Raw genomic sequence first — 14,181 nt, forward strand, 5'->3', positions numbered from 1 at the left:
TCAGTAAAAGTGGTAGATTGCCTAAGTTATCCAATAAACCAACTAAAGCAGGCACAACTCTTAAGGTGTTTCAAATAAATTTTATTTATTAAAAACACAGCTTTTTGGGCAACAGATTGTGACCTAAAAATAAATAAATAAATAAATAAATAAAAACACAGCTTTAATAAATAATCAATTTCAAAAGTTAAGTGCAAAAACCCACCAGGTCTAAAAGAACTGGTCTACCAAGGAAGTTAGAATTATACTAATCTTCAATCATGCTTCAGAATCACTGAAAACAACCAGTTTATGCTTAAGTCAACGTGAGTATTTTTGTTTTCTGAACAAAAGCCAACTTGTAGTGATATGCGCAAAGACCAACCTCTTTTCTTATTGAACTTGTTAGTGATTTTGACTATTTTCCAGTCAACTTTTTTTTTTTTTTTTTTTTAGAGACATGGTTTTGCTCCCTCACCTAGGCTGGAGTGCAGTGGTGCAATCCTAGGCTCACTGCAGCCTTGAAATCCTGGGTTCAAGTGATCCTTCCACCTCAGTTTCCTGAGTAGCTGGGACTGCAGGTGCATATCATCACTCCTGGCTAATTTTTAAGTTTTTTGTAGCAATAGGTTCTCGCTATGATGCCCAAGCTGGTCTTGAACTCTTGGCCTGGCCTTAAATGATACTTCCACATCAGCCTCCCAGAGTTGGAATTATAGGTGTGAGCCATCGTGCCCAGCCCTCATCTTTCATTTCTCCCGAAATCTGTGCCTTTATCACACCTTGCCTGGATGAATTCAAAGTCTCCTTTATGGTGTCTTTGCTTCCAGACCTTAACCCTTCCTTAAACACCTCCACGTATGCATATTGCTACCTCTTTTTGTCCCTGAATTCCTCTAGAACTTGTCAGGACCACTTGATTTACCCCACACTCTTCTGGAATGGCTTCATGTCCATAATGTGTCTCCTCAATTAAATTCTAAGCCTTTTGAGAACCAGAGATCATATCTGATTATTCATTTTAGTTCCCTCTAGTTCTGGAATAATTTACCATATTCCCATAGTAAATAATGAAGAAAAAATTTTTAAGAGTCTCTTCTTTCATAAAAGAAGCCCAGGTTTACAGCATTGTTAATCAAATTAGAGTTGTAATGAGGGATAAAGTTTCATTCCTGACCATTTTGATTATAATGTTTAAAATCATATTAAAGTCCTGAAAAGGAACTCTAACTTCAAGTCCTGGGAGCATCTTGTAAATGCAGCTTTGTAATAATACAAATATTTATATGGTGAGTGATAAGAAATTCCAGGACAATGAGAAAATACAGTAGAGAAACAAAAAATAGGGACCGAAGAAAGATTGATGCATTTGCTGCACCAAAATTAAAAATTTCTGTTTGACAAACGACCCTACAAAATTAAGACAACCATAGAATGGGAAGAATTTGTGACATACATAGCAAAGGATACTACTGGAAAAATAGAACATGCATGTATCAATTTAAAAGGACAACCAAATAAAATGGGCAAGGGATATAAAGCAATTCATATAAGAACAAAACAAATTGTCAACAAAGATGCTGAATTTCAACCAGGCACAATAGCTCATGCCTGTAATCCTAACACTTTGGGAGGCTTAGGAGGGAGAATCACTTGAGCTCAGAAGTTCGAAACCAGCCTGGGCAACATAGTGAGACCTTGTCTCTGTTAAGAAAATAATAATAAAAAGATGTTCGATTTCCCTAATAATTGAGGCAATGCAAATTAAAATAAGATACATCAGACTGGCATTTTTTTTTTTTTAATGAAGTTTCACTCTTGCCGTCCAGGCTGGAATGCAATAGTGTGATCTCAGCTCACTGCAACCTCCACCTCCTGGGTTCAAGCGATCCTCCTGTCTCACCCTCCCAAGTAGCTGGGATTACGGGCACCTACCACCATGCCCAGCTAATTTTTGTATTTTTAGTAGAGATGAGTGTTCACCATGTTGGGCAGGCTGGTCTCGAACTCCTGACCACCAATGATCCACCCACTTTGGCCTCCCAAAGTGCTGGGATTACAGGCGTGAGCCACCATGCCTGGCCAAACATTTTAAAGTATCAGTTAGGATGTACAAAAAATTGGTTCTTTCATGCATGGTTGTCAGAAGTATATTTTGTCCTAATTTGGGGGGGCAAATCTGTTAAAACCAAGAACTACATACTCTATAACCTAGTCATTAGCTACTCTATAGAGATGCACTTATACACAAGATGACGTGCTGAGATGAACAGCTGCATAATAATGTTTGTAATGAAACATTGAAAACAGCCAGCAATTCATCAACAGGGGATTAAAAGGAATGAGTTACCTGATATGTACCACTCTACATCTCCAAGTCATATCACTGAGTAAAAAGTGCAAGCTATAGGATTTATACAGAAAGATTCCTTTTATGTTAAAACATGGCATAGATATAGGCCAGGCCTGGTGGCTCATGCCTATAATCCTAGTGCTTTGGGAGGTTGAGGCAGCAGGATTGCTTGAGGCCAGGATTTTGAGACCAGCCTGGGCAACTTATCAAGAACTCATCTCTACAAAATATTTGAAAAGTAGCCGGTATAGTGGTGTGTGCCTGGAGACCCAGCTACTCAGGAGACAGGGATGGGAACACTGTGTGAGCCCAGGAGTTCAAGGTTACAGTGAGCTGTGATTATGCCGTTGCACTTCAGCCTGGGTGACAGAATAAGACCATGTCTCTAAAAATCAAACCTGCCCCCTCTACAAAAAAAATCCCATAAACACAAAACAGTATCATAGAGCAGTTAATCTTATTTATGTAGCTTTTTTGAAAGGAAAAAAAGAATGCATTATTTGTTAGGTTTTTTTTTTTTTTTTGGTGGGAGGATCATTTGCTGGAATGTTAACTTTAGCTGTTAATAACAATAATAGTAAAATCTAAAATTGTGTTTAAACCTTTTTTGGTATATCAGAGTCCAAGCTCAAACATCACTCATTTCTTAACCATTATCCTCTGCTTCATTAACACCAGAATTTTCATGATGGCTTTAAAGTTATTTAATATTTGTCTACAACAATGTAGAGTTAAATTAACACACTTCACAATCTATGGAATCCTTCTGGTAAACATCTTTTGCATCCCTGAAATGACCCACTTGTGTAATTACCCAGCAGGCTAACATCTATGGTGCATGATGCTTTATAAGCCAACTGCTGTGTGACATGAACTTTTGAGGGTTGATTACACAGAAATGTTGTGATTTGAAGAAGGCATAATATGGCACTTTGTCTGTATTCAAATTTGTAGTTCAGTATTTTTTTCATAAGTACTGCTCTTCACTTATTAGAACTGATGGAATGCATTATTCATATGAAAGATTAATTTATAAAGAGATAATAGATAAGGAATTCCAGTTATCATCCAAGGCAAGGAGAAAGGGGCCTAGAGAGATGCAAGTGGAAGAATTACTGACAACTGGGAAAGCAGGAAGGGGCACACCCTATCTACAATGTTTGTTATTTAATTTTCAGTTTAACCGATTCTGCCTTGGGTACCTTATAACTTATTCTTCATTTCTAAGATGATGCCACCTTTTTCTTCAATGTCTTTCCCAAGTTAGGTCAACTCCTGTATTAGCCTGTTTGTCTGTCTATTTAGCTCCGAGTGTTTGAATTTTTTATTCAAGGTGATTTTTTTTTTTTTTTTTTTGAGACAGAGTCTTGCTCTGTCACCAGGCAAGACTGGAGTGCAGTAGCATGATCTCAGCTCACTGCAACCTCCACCTCCCAGGTTCAAGCAATTACAAGTGTGCGCCACCACTCCCAGCTAACTTTTGTATTTTTAGTGGAGACAGGGTTTCACCATGTTGGTCAGGATGGTCTTAATCTCTTGACTGTGATCCGACCACCCTGGCCTCCCAAAGTGCTGGGATTACAGGCATGCGCCACTGTGCCCGGCCTTCAAGGTGATTTTTTTTTTTTCTGATCTGCAAATGATGATTTTAGAATATTTAAAGTGGCTGGGCATGGTGGCTCACCCCTGTAATCCCAGCACTTTGGGAGGCCAAGGCAGGCAGATCATGAAGTCAGGAGATCGAGATCATCCTGGCCGTGGTGAAATCCTGTCTTTACTAAAATACAAAAAATTAGCCAGGCATGGTGGCGTGCATCTGTAGTCCCAGCTGCTCAGGAGGCTGAGGCAGGGGAATTGCTTGAATCCGGGAGATGGAGGTTGAAGTGAGCCGAGATCATGCCACTACACTCCAGCCTGGCGAAAGAGCAAGACTCCATCTCAAAAAAAAAAAAAAGAATATTTAAATCAAGTTTGGGAGTGTCCTGTTATAGTTTTCATCTGCGTTGTGGTGGCTTTTTGTGGGACAGAATTTTCATAAACTGAGGCATTCTGATTCTCATTTTCTCTTTTCTTCTATTAGCTTTTTGTGGGTGCTGTCTTTCTTTTTTGTGTACTTACTACACACTACCACCTTCTCTAAGGGGTATTTTATTGTTGTATCTTCATAAAACAATAAACACTCAGGCAGGAGGAGTCTGGAGTTAATAAATTAAGACACTAGGTTTCTTAATTTAAGAGTACCCTCTTCTGTTGGAAAGTCTAGTTTCTTTACTTGACAGCATTCTTTGTGTACCTGGAGGGATGTGGTGGGGAGGGGTGGAAGGTGTGTCTAGGTTTTGTAATTTTGCAAGATGCTTCTTTGCCTTCTATTTATGCTGTCCATGAGGAATGGGTGGCTTTGTTTTCCTTATTAATCTATTTGATTTTTGTAGAATGTGTAAAAAGATACAGATTTAAGTGGCCATAATTCTTCTCCTGCAACATGGAATTAATTTACCCCACTCATCAAATGCGAGGTACTATCAATGTTAGGTGGAACAAATGCAATTGGCTCTCCAGACGGGATTGATAGCGGTCACTGAATGTTTGGGAGAAGCAGTTAAGGTTGTATTTCAGATTCTAATTGGAAATCAGTCCTCTTGGTTAGAATCTTACCCAGACTTCTTATCCATTTTATTTTGTATTTTGTTTTGTAATCTTATTAAAGGTGAGAGGATGGAAGGTAGTATCATTAACTGCTTCTCTTAGATCCCCACAGTAGTTCAGCTAAAACAGAGTTTTTCAACCTCACACTACTGACATTTCAACTAGGTATTTCTTTTTTTTTTTTTTTTTTTTCAGTTGGATAATTCTTTATGGTGGGGACTATCTGTACATTGTAGAATGGTTAGCAGCATCCCTGGCCTCTACCCACTATATGCCAGCAACATCCCTCCCTCCCCAGTTCTGACAACCAAAAATGTTTCCAGACATTGTCAAATGTCCCCTGGGAAGCAAAATTGTCCACGCTGAGAACCACAGAGCTACAAGGTAAGTTTAGGGGCATCATTAGATGTAGACTTGGAAGAGAGATTAGGCAGAATATGGAAAAAGCCTTGCTTATGGCAATACACCATGAAAGAGGCAAACAGACTATCCAATACTTTGGTTGTAAGCTAAAAGAAAGACAAGATTTTAACAATTACAATGAGGCTTTATGTTTTTTTAATGAGGAAGAAGTGTGAGTTCCCAGAGATGGCATCTCAAATCACAGGGGAGAGACAACCACTGAACAGTACAAAGGGGGCATGTGTGGTTTGGGAAGGGACCGAACCCAGACTTCTAGGTGACATCAATATGTGACAAGATACCTGTAGAAGAATGACCAGAGGGGTTTGGAAAAAACTCAGTACAGGCAAAACTTTGAAAGCCAAAAAGCTTTCAGTAGAAATAAGGGCTCAAGTGTGCTCAGGAAAGAAGAGGTTGAGGGTAAGACTGAATTAAGATATAGATCTAGCTCTGTAGATCTTCAAAGCCTCTGTGAGCTTTGCACATAGTAAAATTCACAAGGGCTTCTTAGGTAGAGTTTAACTTACTTAACATCCTTCTGTGGAGCTCCAAATTTATTCTTCTTGCACAGGACCTGACCATGGTAGAGTCCCATCAAGGCCTTTGATTCTTTGGTCATTGCAAGCTCTCCAAATTTCTGAAAAGTAAAGGGGAATGAGAAAAGGTAGAACTTTACAGAGTAGGGTATGTGGATTTCTTCAGTTCAGGTTCCTCTGAAGAGCAGAGGTAATGCACATGAAGCCTGAGTTCCTGGGGATTCGGGGAGGTTGGGGGTTCAGTGCTGCAGAAGTCTGTCTCTCACTGATGTGTCTTGTCTTTACTTGTCTTATCTGGAGCACTTTCCAACTACTGTGTTGAAGAGTTTTGAATATAACTAAGCTCTCAGATTCTTTACACCACAGGTGTGGTAACCTTTTTCATAAAATTAGAATCTCAGGGCCAGAATGAGCCTCCACAATCATCTCAAACCAACCCTCTCATTTTACAGATTGGGAAGGGGAGGTCCAAAGAAATGGAGTGACTTTGTTCAAGACCATACTGCCTCAAAGTGGCAGAAATGGAACTTGAACCAAGACAGTATGACTCCTAACTCAGTTCTTTTTCCACTGTAACAGGCTGCCCACGTGAGACTTACCACTTTTAAAAGTATCCTAATTTATGGATGTGAGGGCGATCTGGCTGCGACATCTGTCACCCCATTGATCGCCAGGGTTGATTTGGCTGATCTGGCTGGCTAGGCAGGTGTCCCCTTCCTCCCTCACCACTCCATGTGCGTCCCCTCCCGAAGCTGCGCGCTCAGTCGAAGAGGACGACCATCCCCAATAGTGGAGGACCGGTCTTCGGTCAAGGGTATACGAGTAGCTGCACTCCCCTGCTAGAACCTCCAAACAAGCTCTCAAGGTCCTAATTATGGAGAAAAATCTCAACTTGGTGGTTAAAGTCATAACATTTAGGGTTTGACAGATCCTGGCTCTGCCACTGCCCCCTTGTGAAGCTCTCTTCATCCTTAAAAATGGGAAAAACAATACCCCATGTTCTGGGTATTAAATGAGAACACTAGTAAAATGACCAGGGTCTCAAGGCTAGCTATTATTAATATCACTAGGATATACTGGTAAGATTACATGGTTACAAAGAGCATTTCAAAAGAATCCCTCTAATAAAGTTGCTTTCATGACCCAATAGAACACAAAACGATATTTCACACAATCAGTGTAATCGTGATACAGCATGTTTTATCCAATAAACCAATGATTTTCAAACTGTGGGCAAAACATTCATCAATGGTCAGAAATTTAGTGGGTTGCAATAAGCATTATATATATAAAAAGAGGAATACACAGAGAAAACTGAGCAGAATGCACCCAGTGAGGACAGTTACTGATTCGTGAAACTTACTCCTCAATTTTTCTGTATGTATGTATATGTGCACTTGGTTATGATATTTTTTTAAAAATCAGAAATGCTCAATAAAACAACTAGTACCAGAAGTGTTTTTCTGGTACCTGTCCTGAGCTTTTCAGATATTTTTGTCCTTTTACAGGTTGAGCATCCCTAATCTGAAAATCTAAAATCCAGAATTCTCCAAAATCCAAGACTTTTTGAGTGCCAATGTGATGTCACCAGCCAAATATTACACATGTGATGAGCTGCAGTCAAAACTGTTTCATGTGCAAAATTATTAAAAATAATATATGATATTACTATCGGGCTATGTGTATAAGGCGTATATGAAATTAATTTCATGTTTAGACTCTGATCCCATTCCCAGGATCTCTCATCATATATATGCAAATATTCCAAAATCTGAAAAAGTCTGAAATCTGAAATATTTCTAGTCCCAAACATTTTAGATAAGAGATATTCAACTTTATAAAAGAGCAACCATTCTTCAATGATCATTTAAAACTTAAAAACAAACACAAATCACTTAAATCTGCAACATCACCAAATTGCTAGAAAAGTAGAAGGGTAAAGCTGGTACATACATCCTTCCTGTCTTCATCTTTTAGTGGGTACAAGATACTTCCTTTCATTTTCCAATTTACCAAAAAATTGTTTCATCATCTCTAGGGCCTAGCATGTAAGAAAAATATTTTTCTATCTTTGTATTCATTTTGTCTCAATAAAACCTGCCTAAGTACAGAACCAAAAACACCCAAGTGACTTGTTTTGAAAGGATTATAACTCTGTTCCTGTAGTGACAACCTTATTACTGAGAGTAAGTTCAAATATCTATAGACCATCAGGGTTTTCTCTTTTCAATCTTTTTTTGGAGACAAGGTCTCACTTTGTCACCCAGGTTGGAGTACAGTGGTACGATCTTACTTAGCTCACTGCAGCCTTGACCTCCTGGACTGTTTAATTCTCCTGCCTCAGCACCACAAGTAGCTGGGACTACAGGTGCATCACCATGCCTGGCTAATTTTTGTATTTTTTGAAAAGATGGTGTTTTGCCATGTTGCCCATGCTTGCCTTGAACTCCTGAGCTCAAGTGATCTGCCCACCTTGGCCTTCCAGAGTGTTGAGATTACAGGGGTAAACCACCATGCCTGGCCCCATTAGTGTATTCTTAGCATCCACTTGCTCACTGAGATTAATCATAAGAGATGATAAGCACTGGAAGAAAAAAAATTTTACTAGGCTTTGGAGATTTTTTCCTTTTCCAGCTTTATATAGAAGATTGGATCTTTAGTTTTCTTTGAACTGATAATAAAACACTGGAAGGAAATAAGTTTACCTGAGATTCAGAGAGATAACCAGCATCACTCCCTTGCTCAATTCCAGTCTTTACCACCTAAAAAACATATAAAGCACTTGCTCAGAGTTGGAAAAGATTGGCGAGATGTACAATAATGGTAAATAAAATTGCCAGTGTCGTTAGTCCTCAAAGAGTAAGTCAAAAGCCTAGATTGGAATAAGAAAGAGAAAAGGACTGAGGGTCTGGCTGCTTTTGACTGACTTAATTCTCCATCTCTGAGGGCTGCTAAATCTAGCATAACAGGGAAGAAGAAGGAAAGACAAAGCTTGAATTACTCTTCCTCTGGCTTCTCTCCTATCTTCAAATGTAGGCAGATCCTCAACTTCCACTTTCAGCCCTTTTCGCTCTCTACACTTTCTTCCTCAGATGCACGACCTAGTTTATCACATTGATCATGAAGTCTACAAAGTTTAATGTAACATCTGGGGTAAGTACTATCCTAAGTATGATGGTAAGTATAAAAGATGAAAAAATGACCCTGTACTTACTCAATGGCATAATTCATGGGAATGACAAATTTTTAAAAATAAGCCAATTGACATCTCTAACTACTGGTTGCTTGGATTTCCCGTAATAACTGAACTCAATATATCTGAACCTAACTCATAATCTCTCTTTGGCAAGTCTGTTGCTGCTTTCATATTTTTACTTTACTATTATATCTCAGGACCTTATTCAAGGTTCAAGCCTAAATTATCAAGACAGTTTGCTGATTCACTGCTCTATTTGTCTCTCCTTCAAATCCATTTTTACCCACTACCATGAAAATGGCTCTCTATAATCTTTATCACACTTAGGTAACATTTCTCACTTCATTAATACCAACCTTCTAAAATCTAGCTTCAGTTTGCCTTTCTTCAGACTAACAGCTCATTATCCCCTCAAATACTGATCTCACTAACGTTCCTTGAAGAGCTTGTTTTCCAGTTTCCATAACTGTGCTCTAAATGCCCACCCTCCCTGGCACTACTTTCCCTTCACCTATCCTCTACCCATCTTTCAGGGCTCAGGTCAGATCCCATAAGGTACTTACTGATCTCTTTGTCTCATGGCAATTGTTGCCTCCTCTTTCCCTGTTATTTGGCATTAATCTTACGCTGCCTTATATCTCTTACACGGCTATCTACCTTAACACATGTATGTGTCTTACTTCCCCAGTCCAGACTGTGAGACGAAGGCAGGGGACATGTTTCACATTTTATGCACTTTGGTGCCTTCTGCTCAAAATGTATTTGTTGACCGACCCATTCACCAATTCTGAAGTCTTTGGTTATACACTCTTAATCTTGAACTTTCCAAACTGAAAAGTTCTAAGTTTTAGTCTACTATTAGATTTCTTCAATCCTGTGATCATTTTAATTTTCCTCATTGATCTTTTGCAAAACTTCTCTACATCATTCTATCTTTTTTATAATTACAGCAATGAAGGATTCCTGGAGGGATTTTAGGTACTGACAATGATGTTGACTAAGGAAAGAATAGAGCCATCAATTTTGTTTCAACCACCTTTTGGTAGTGCCTAACACTCTAATGGCCTTGTTATACTAATGGGACTTAGCTTCCTTTCCTGGTTTTCTGGTTTGTTACTGATAGATTTAAATTCATCAACCAATGAGTATGTCCAGCACTAATTTTCCCCAAATATATCACTTTATATGAGTCCTTAGAGCTTGCTATGCGCTTCCCTTATTTTTGGTAAATACTTTAATAGCAGAATTAAGAAATGTAATACTGAACATACTTGGTCCAGAATGGCAATAAGTGGAGTGCTATGTATAAAGGAAGGAAATATGAGAAAAGTGGGAATATTGGGTAAGACTCACATCAATTATTTTCAGAGGTGCAGGATAAAGGCCTTTAGTCTGCTTTCGCACTTTTTCTTCCACTTTTTTGTAAACCTGTTGCCTGACAAATGGAATAGTCATGGCGTACGCTGTCAATTCTGTAAGGTAAAATGCTTTTAGATACTTACTATAAAAACCTTAGATTCCTTTGTTAGTTTATTCTCCAAACTCTATAAAAACGAAGTAATTCTAGCTATCTGCAATAACTGCTCTTTACTCTGATACACACAACATAAATTTCAACCTAAGCACTTCCTTAAACATGCTTAGTGATTCATGTTAAAGCTGGGCCTTGGGTACATGAGTGTTTTTTACACTATTATCCTATCTTTTTGTGTTGATACTTAACATTTTCTAAAATGAAAAGTTTTCTGACTCAAGGATCATCATAAGGAAAAAAAAAAGATTTTAAAAATTTACTTTAACTGGCTAGTATCAAGTTGAGGAGTTGTTACATCTCCTAAGGCTGATTTTATGCTTTGAGTAAATAATGCATTTACCACTTCCTCATTTTGAATATACAGAAAATAAAATTAATTTCCCAGGAAAGAAGCTTTGCCTTTGTTCTTTAACAATGACACTCACTTTCCACCAATCCCTTGTCTCTCTTTGGAGAGATCTTCTTATCGGCTAGTCCTTTGGCGAAAGTAATTGCAACTTCTTCTAGGTATTCGATTGTCCGTTCCTCTGGAGGTTTTAGTCCTGGTCCTATAAAAATGAATGCAACACTGGAATGCAAATCAGGCTTAGACCAGTCCCAGGTAGTGAAAAACCCAGGCTTGCCAAAGTCAAAAACTTTCCATTTCAGACTGGAGACTGGTAGGTGGCAGAGTCCTAAACCATGAACTCAAAGAAGGGAAATCACACAAAGGTGCAACAATATGCTCTAGGTAGAAAACACAGTCTTAAACTTTCATTTGGCTTCCACTTCCAAGTAAAATGTAGTATGTCATACACACGAAAAGAATGTATTATGCAACTGCAACCTGCATTCTTGCTGCAAAACTGGAGAGAAAAAAGAACAAATCATGCAATCATTTGTAAAGACACTGGGGAGCCGCAGAAGTAACAAGGACAATACGAACTAAAATTCTAGAGAGCAAGAGCCTGTCTTAGCTGAACTGATTGCTGATCCTTTTCAGGGATATGTAATACTTTTAGGCATGGACTGAAGCCTGGACTTGACTCAAGCAGAAGAAATGTGAAACCATCAGAGTTTTTGATGGTCATGTACAGCACATCAGAAGCTAGAGGAAACCAAATGCAAAGCCAGTTTTCCCCACGGAACATTTGTGAGGTTCTAAGATGGTACACAAGGAGGAAGTGGCTAGCTCAGAGAGGTCGAGTGAAATCTCTCATAGTTTCATGATGTTTAATAGATAAGGTACGTCTACGGAACCAATATGCAACTGATTTTCCACTCAAGGCCTCTGCCAGATTTTGAACCTGTTTGGGGCAAGAGGTTACAGAGCTAGGCTCAAAAAAATCTGAAGAACAGGTATAGTGGTTCATGCCTACAATCCCAGCACTTTGGAAGACTGACACAGGAAGATTGTTTGAGATCAGGAGTTCGAGACCAGTCTGGGAAACACGGTGAGATCCCACCTCTATTTAAAAAATATCCAGAGAACAGAATTTACAGTGCTGTGAAAACAGACATCACAGACACCTACCAGGCTCTCAATCAAGTCTGTAAGAGCCACATAGGAGGAGATGGCTGGGGTCAAAATGGCAATCTTGTGCAGTACTGTGGTAGTTTGGAAACAAAATCCCAACAAAGGGAACCCACAGCAAACGTACAACCAGTCTTTCCCTTAAGGCATTTGCCCTATTTTTTGTTTTGTTTTGTTTTGAGACAGAGTCTTGCTCTGTCACCAAGGCTGGAGTGCAGTGGTGCAATCTTGGCTCACTGCAACCTCTGACTCCCAGGTTCAAGCAATTTTCCTGCCTCAGCCTCCCGAGTAATCCTGGAGTGGCAGGGGCTAAGTAGCAGCACCATGCCAAATCAAGGTGGGCATGGTTACTGTAATAAATAATGGAGCCAAAGTAGTAATCAGAAGAGTCTGACTTGCAGAGACCTAAGGCGTTGGGCGTCCCTAGATCATGGTGTCCCTAGAAAAGAAATAGATGGGTAGTCTACTACACTCTTGATTTGTATAAGCGAATAATTCTAGATCTGGTAAACAGAGGCATAACTTGAATCACCCAAAGAGTGTCATGGCCCCTTAATCAGTTCCCAGAAACGAGCTAGTTTACAGACCCAGAATCTCCTTAATGAAAGGAAAGCTGTGTCTTTTTGAGGAGACTTTCCCATTTATCTTTCTCCTACCCTTCCCCAAAGGGACCTATGGCTATCTACCTTGGGGAAGGCAAAACAATGCTTTTTTGAGGATTACTAGACACTGGCTTCTGAACTAACACTAATTCTGTGGGACCCAAATATTGCTGTGGTCCAGTAGTCAGAGTAGGGGCTTATGAAGTCAAGTGATCAATGGAGTTTTAGCTCAGGTCTGTCTCACAGGGGGCCTTGTGGTCCCCTGAGCCCATCCTGTGGTTATTTTAACAGTTTCAGAATGCACAATTGGAACAGACATACTTAGTAATTAGTAATATCACTGTATTAGTTCTCTGACTTGTACAGTAAGCGCCATTATGGTGGGAAAGTCCAAGTGAAAGCCACTAAAATTGCCTCTACCTAGAAAACAGTAAACCAAAAGCAACACCACAATCCTGGAGGGACTGTAGAGATTAGTATCACCATCAAGCCCTTGAAAGGGGTAGGGCTGGTGATTCCCACTTCATTCCCATTCAACTTGCCTACTCTGAACAGTGTAGAAAACAGATAGATCTTATACAATGACAGTGGATTATTGTAAACTTAATCAGATGGCAACTGCAATTCTAACTGTGTTCCAGATGTTGTTTTAGTGAACAAATTAACATACATCCTTGGACCTAGTATGCAGTGACTGATCTGACAGAAGCTTTTTTGTTCTTGGCATCTGTTTGTAAAGACCACCAGAAGCAGTTTGCTTTCGGCAATATATCTTCAATGTCTTACCTTACGGGTAGGTATATTGTTTTCAATCACATAACATAATTTAGTCCACAAAGAGCCTGATTACCTTGTCCTTCCACAAGACATCATGCTGGTTCTCTACACTGTGATATTATGCTGAATGGATCTGGTGAGCAGGAAGTATTAACTATTCTAGACATACTGGTAAGACGTGTGTGTCAGAAGGTGGGAAATAAAGCCCCCCAAATTCAGGGCCTCCCATATTAGTGAAATTTCTAGGGATCCAGTGGTCTGGGGCATACAAAGACATCCCTTCTAAGGTAAGGGGTTAGTGCTACACCTGACCCCTCATACCACAAGAAAACAGACATAATACTTGGTGGGCTGCTTCAAATTTTGGAGACAACATATTCTTCATTTGGGTGTGCTACTTCAGCCCATTTACTGAGTAACTAAAAAAGCTGCTAGTTTAAGTGCGACCCAGAACAAGAGAAGCTGTTCTGCCATTTGGTCCATGTGATTCAAACTCGATGGTGCCTGAAGTGTTGGCAGCAGACAGAGATGCTGTCTGGAGTCTTCAATGGATCTCTATAGGTCAATCACAATGCATACTCTTAGGATTTTAGAAAAAGACCTGCCATTCTGTGAATAACCACTCTCCTTTTGGGAAACAGTG

General features: G+C 39.4%; 1 protein-coding gene across 1 annotated transcript in view; it reads right to left on the minus strand.

Moving 5' to 3' along the window:
• The window catches only part of HADHA (hydroxyacyl-CoA dehydrogenase trifunctional multienzyme complex subunit alpha), a 54,905-nt gene that overhangs the window by 13,422 nt on the left and 27,302 nt on the right, over positions 1-14,181 (minus strand). The window contains exons 8-11 of the mRNA XM_032271876.1: positions 11,072-11,194; positions 10,466-10,584; positions 8,622-8,678; positions 5,908-6,017 (exon numbers count right to left, since the gene is read on the minus strand). Coding sequence (XP_032127767.1) covers positions 5,908-6,017; positions 8,622-8,678; positions 10,466-10,584; positions 11,072-11,194 — 409 coding nt within the window. The remainder of the gene's footprint in view (positions 1-5,907; positions 6,018-8,621; positions 8,679-10,465; positions 10,585-11,071; positions 11,195-14,181) is intronic.

Source organism: Sapajus apella, unplaced genomic scaffold, assembly GCF_009761245.1.
Source record: "Sapajus apella isolate SASKATOON/1434 unplaced genomic scaffold, GSC_monkey_1.0 scaffold258, whole genome shotgun sequence".
NCBI lineage: Eukaryota > Metazoa > Chordata > Mammalia > Primates > Cebidae > Sapajus > Sapajus apella.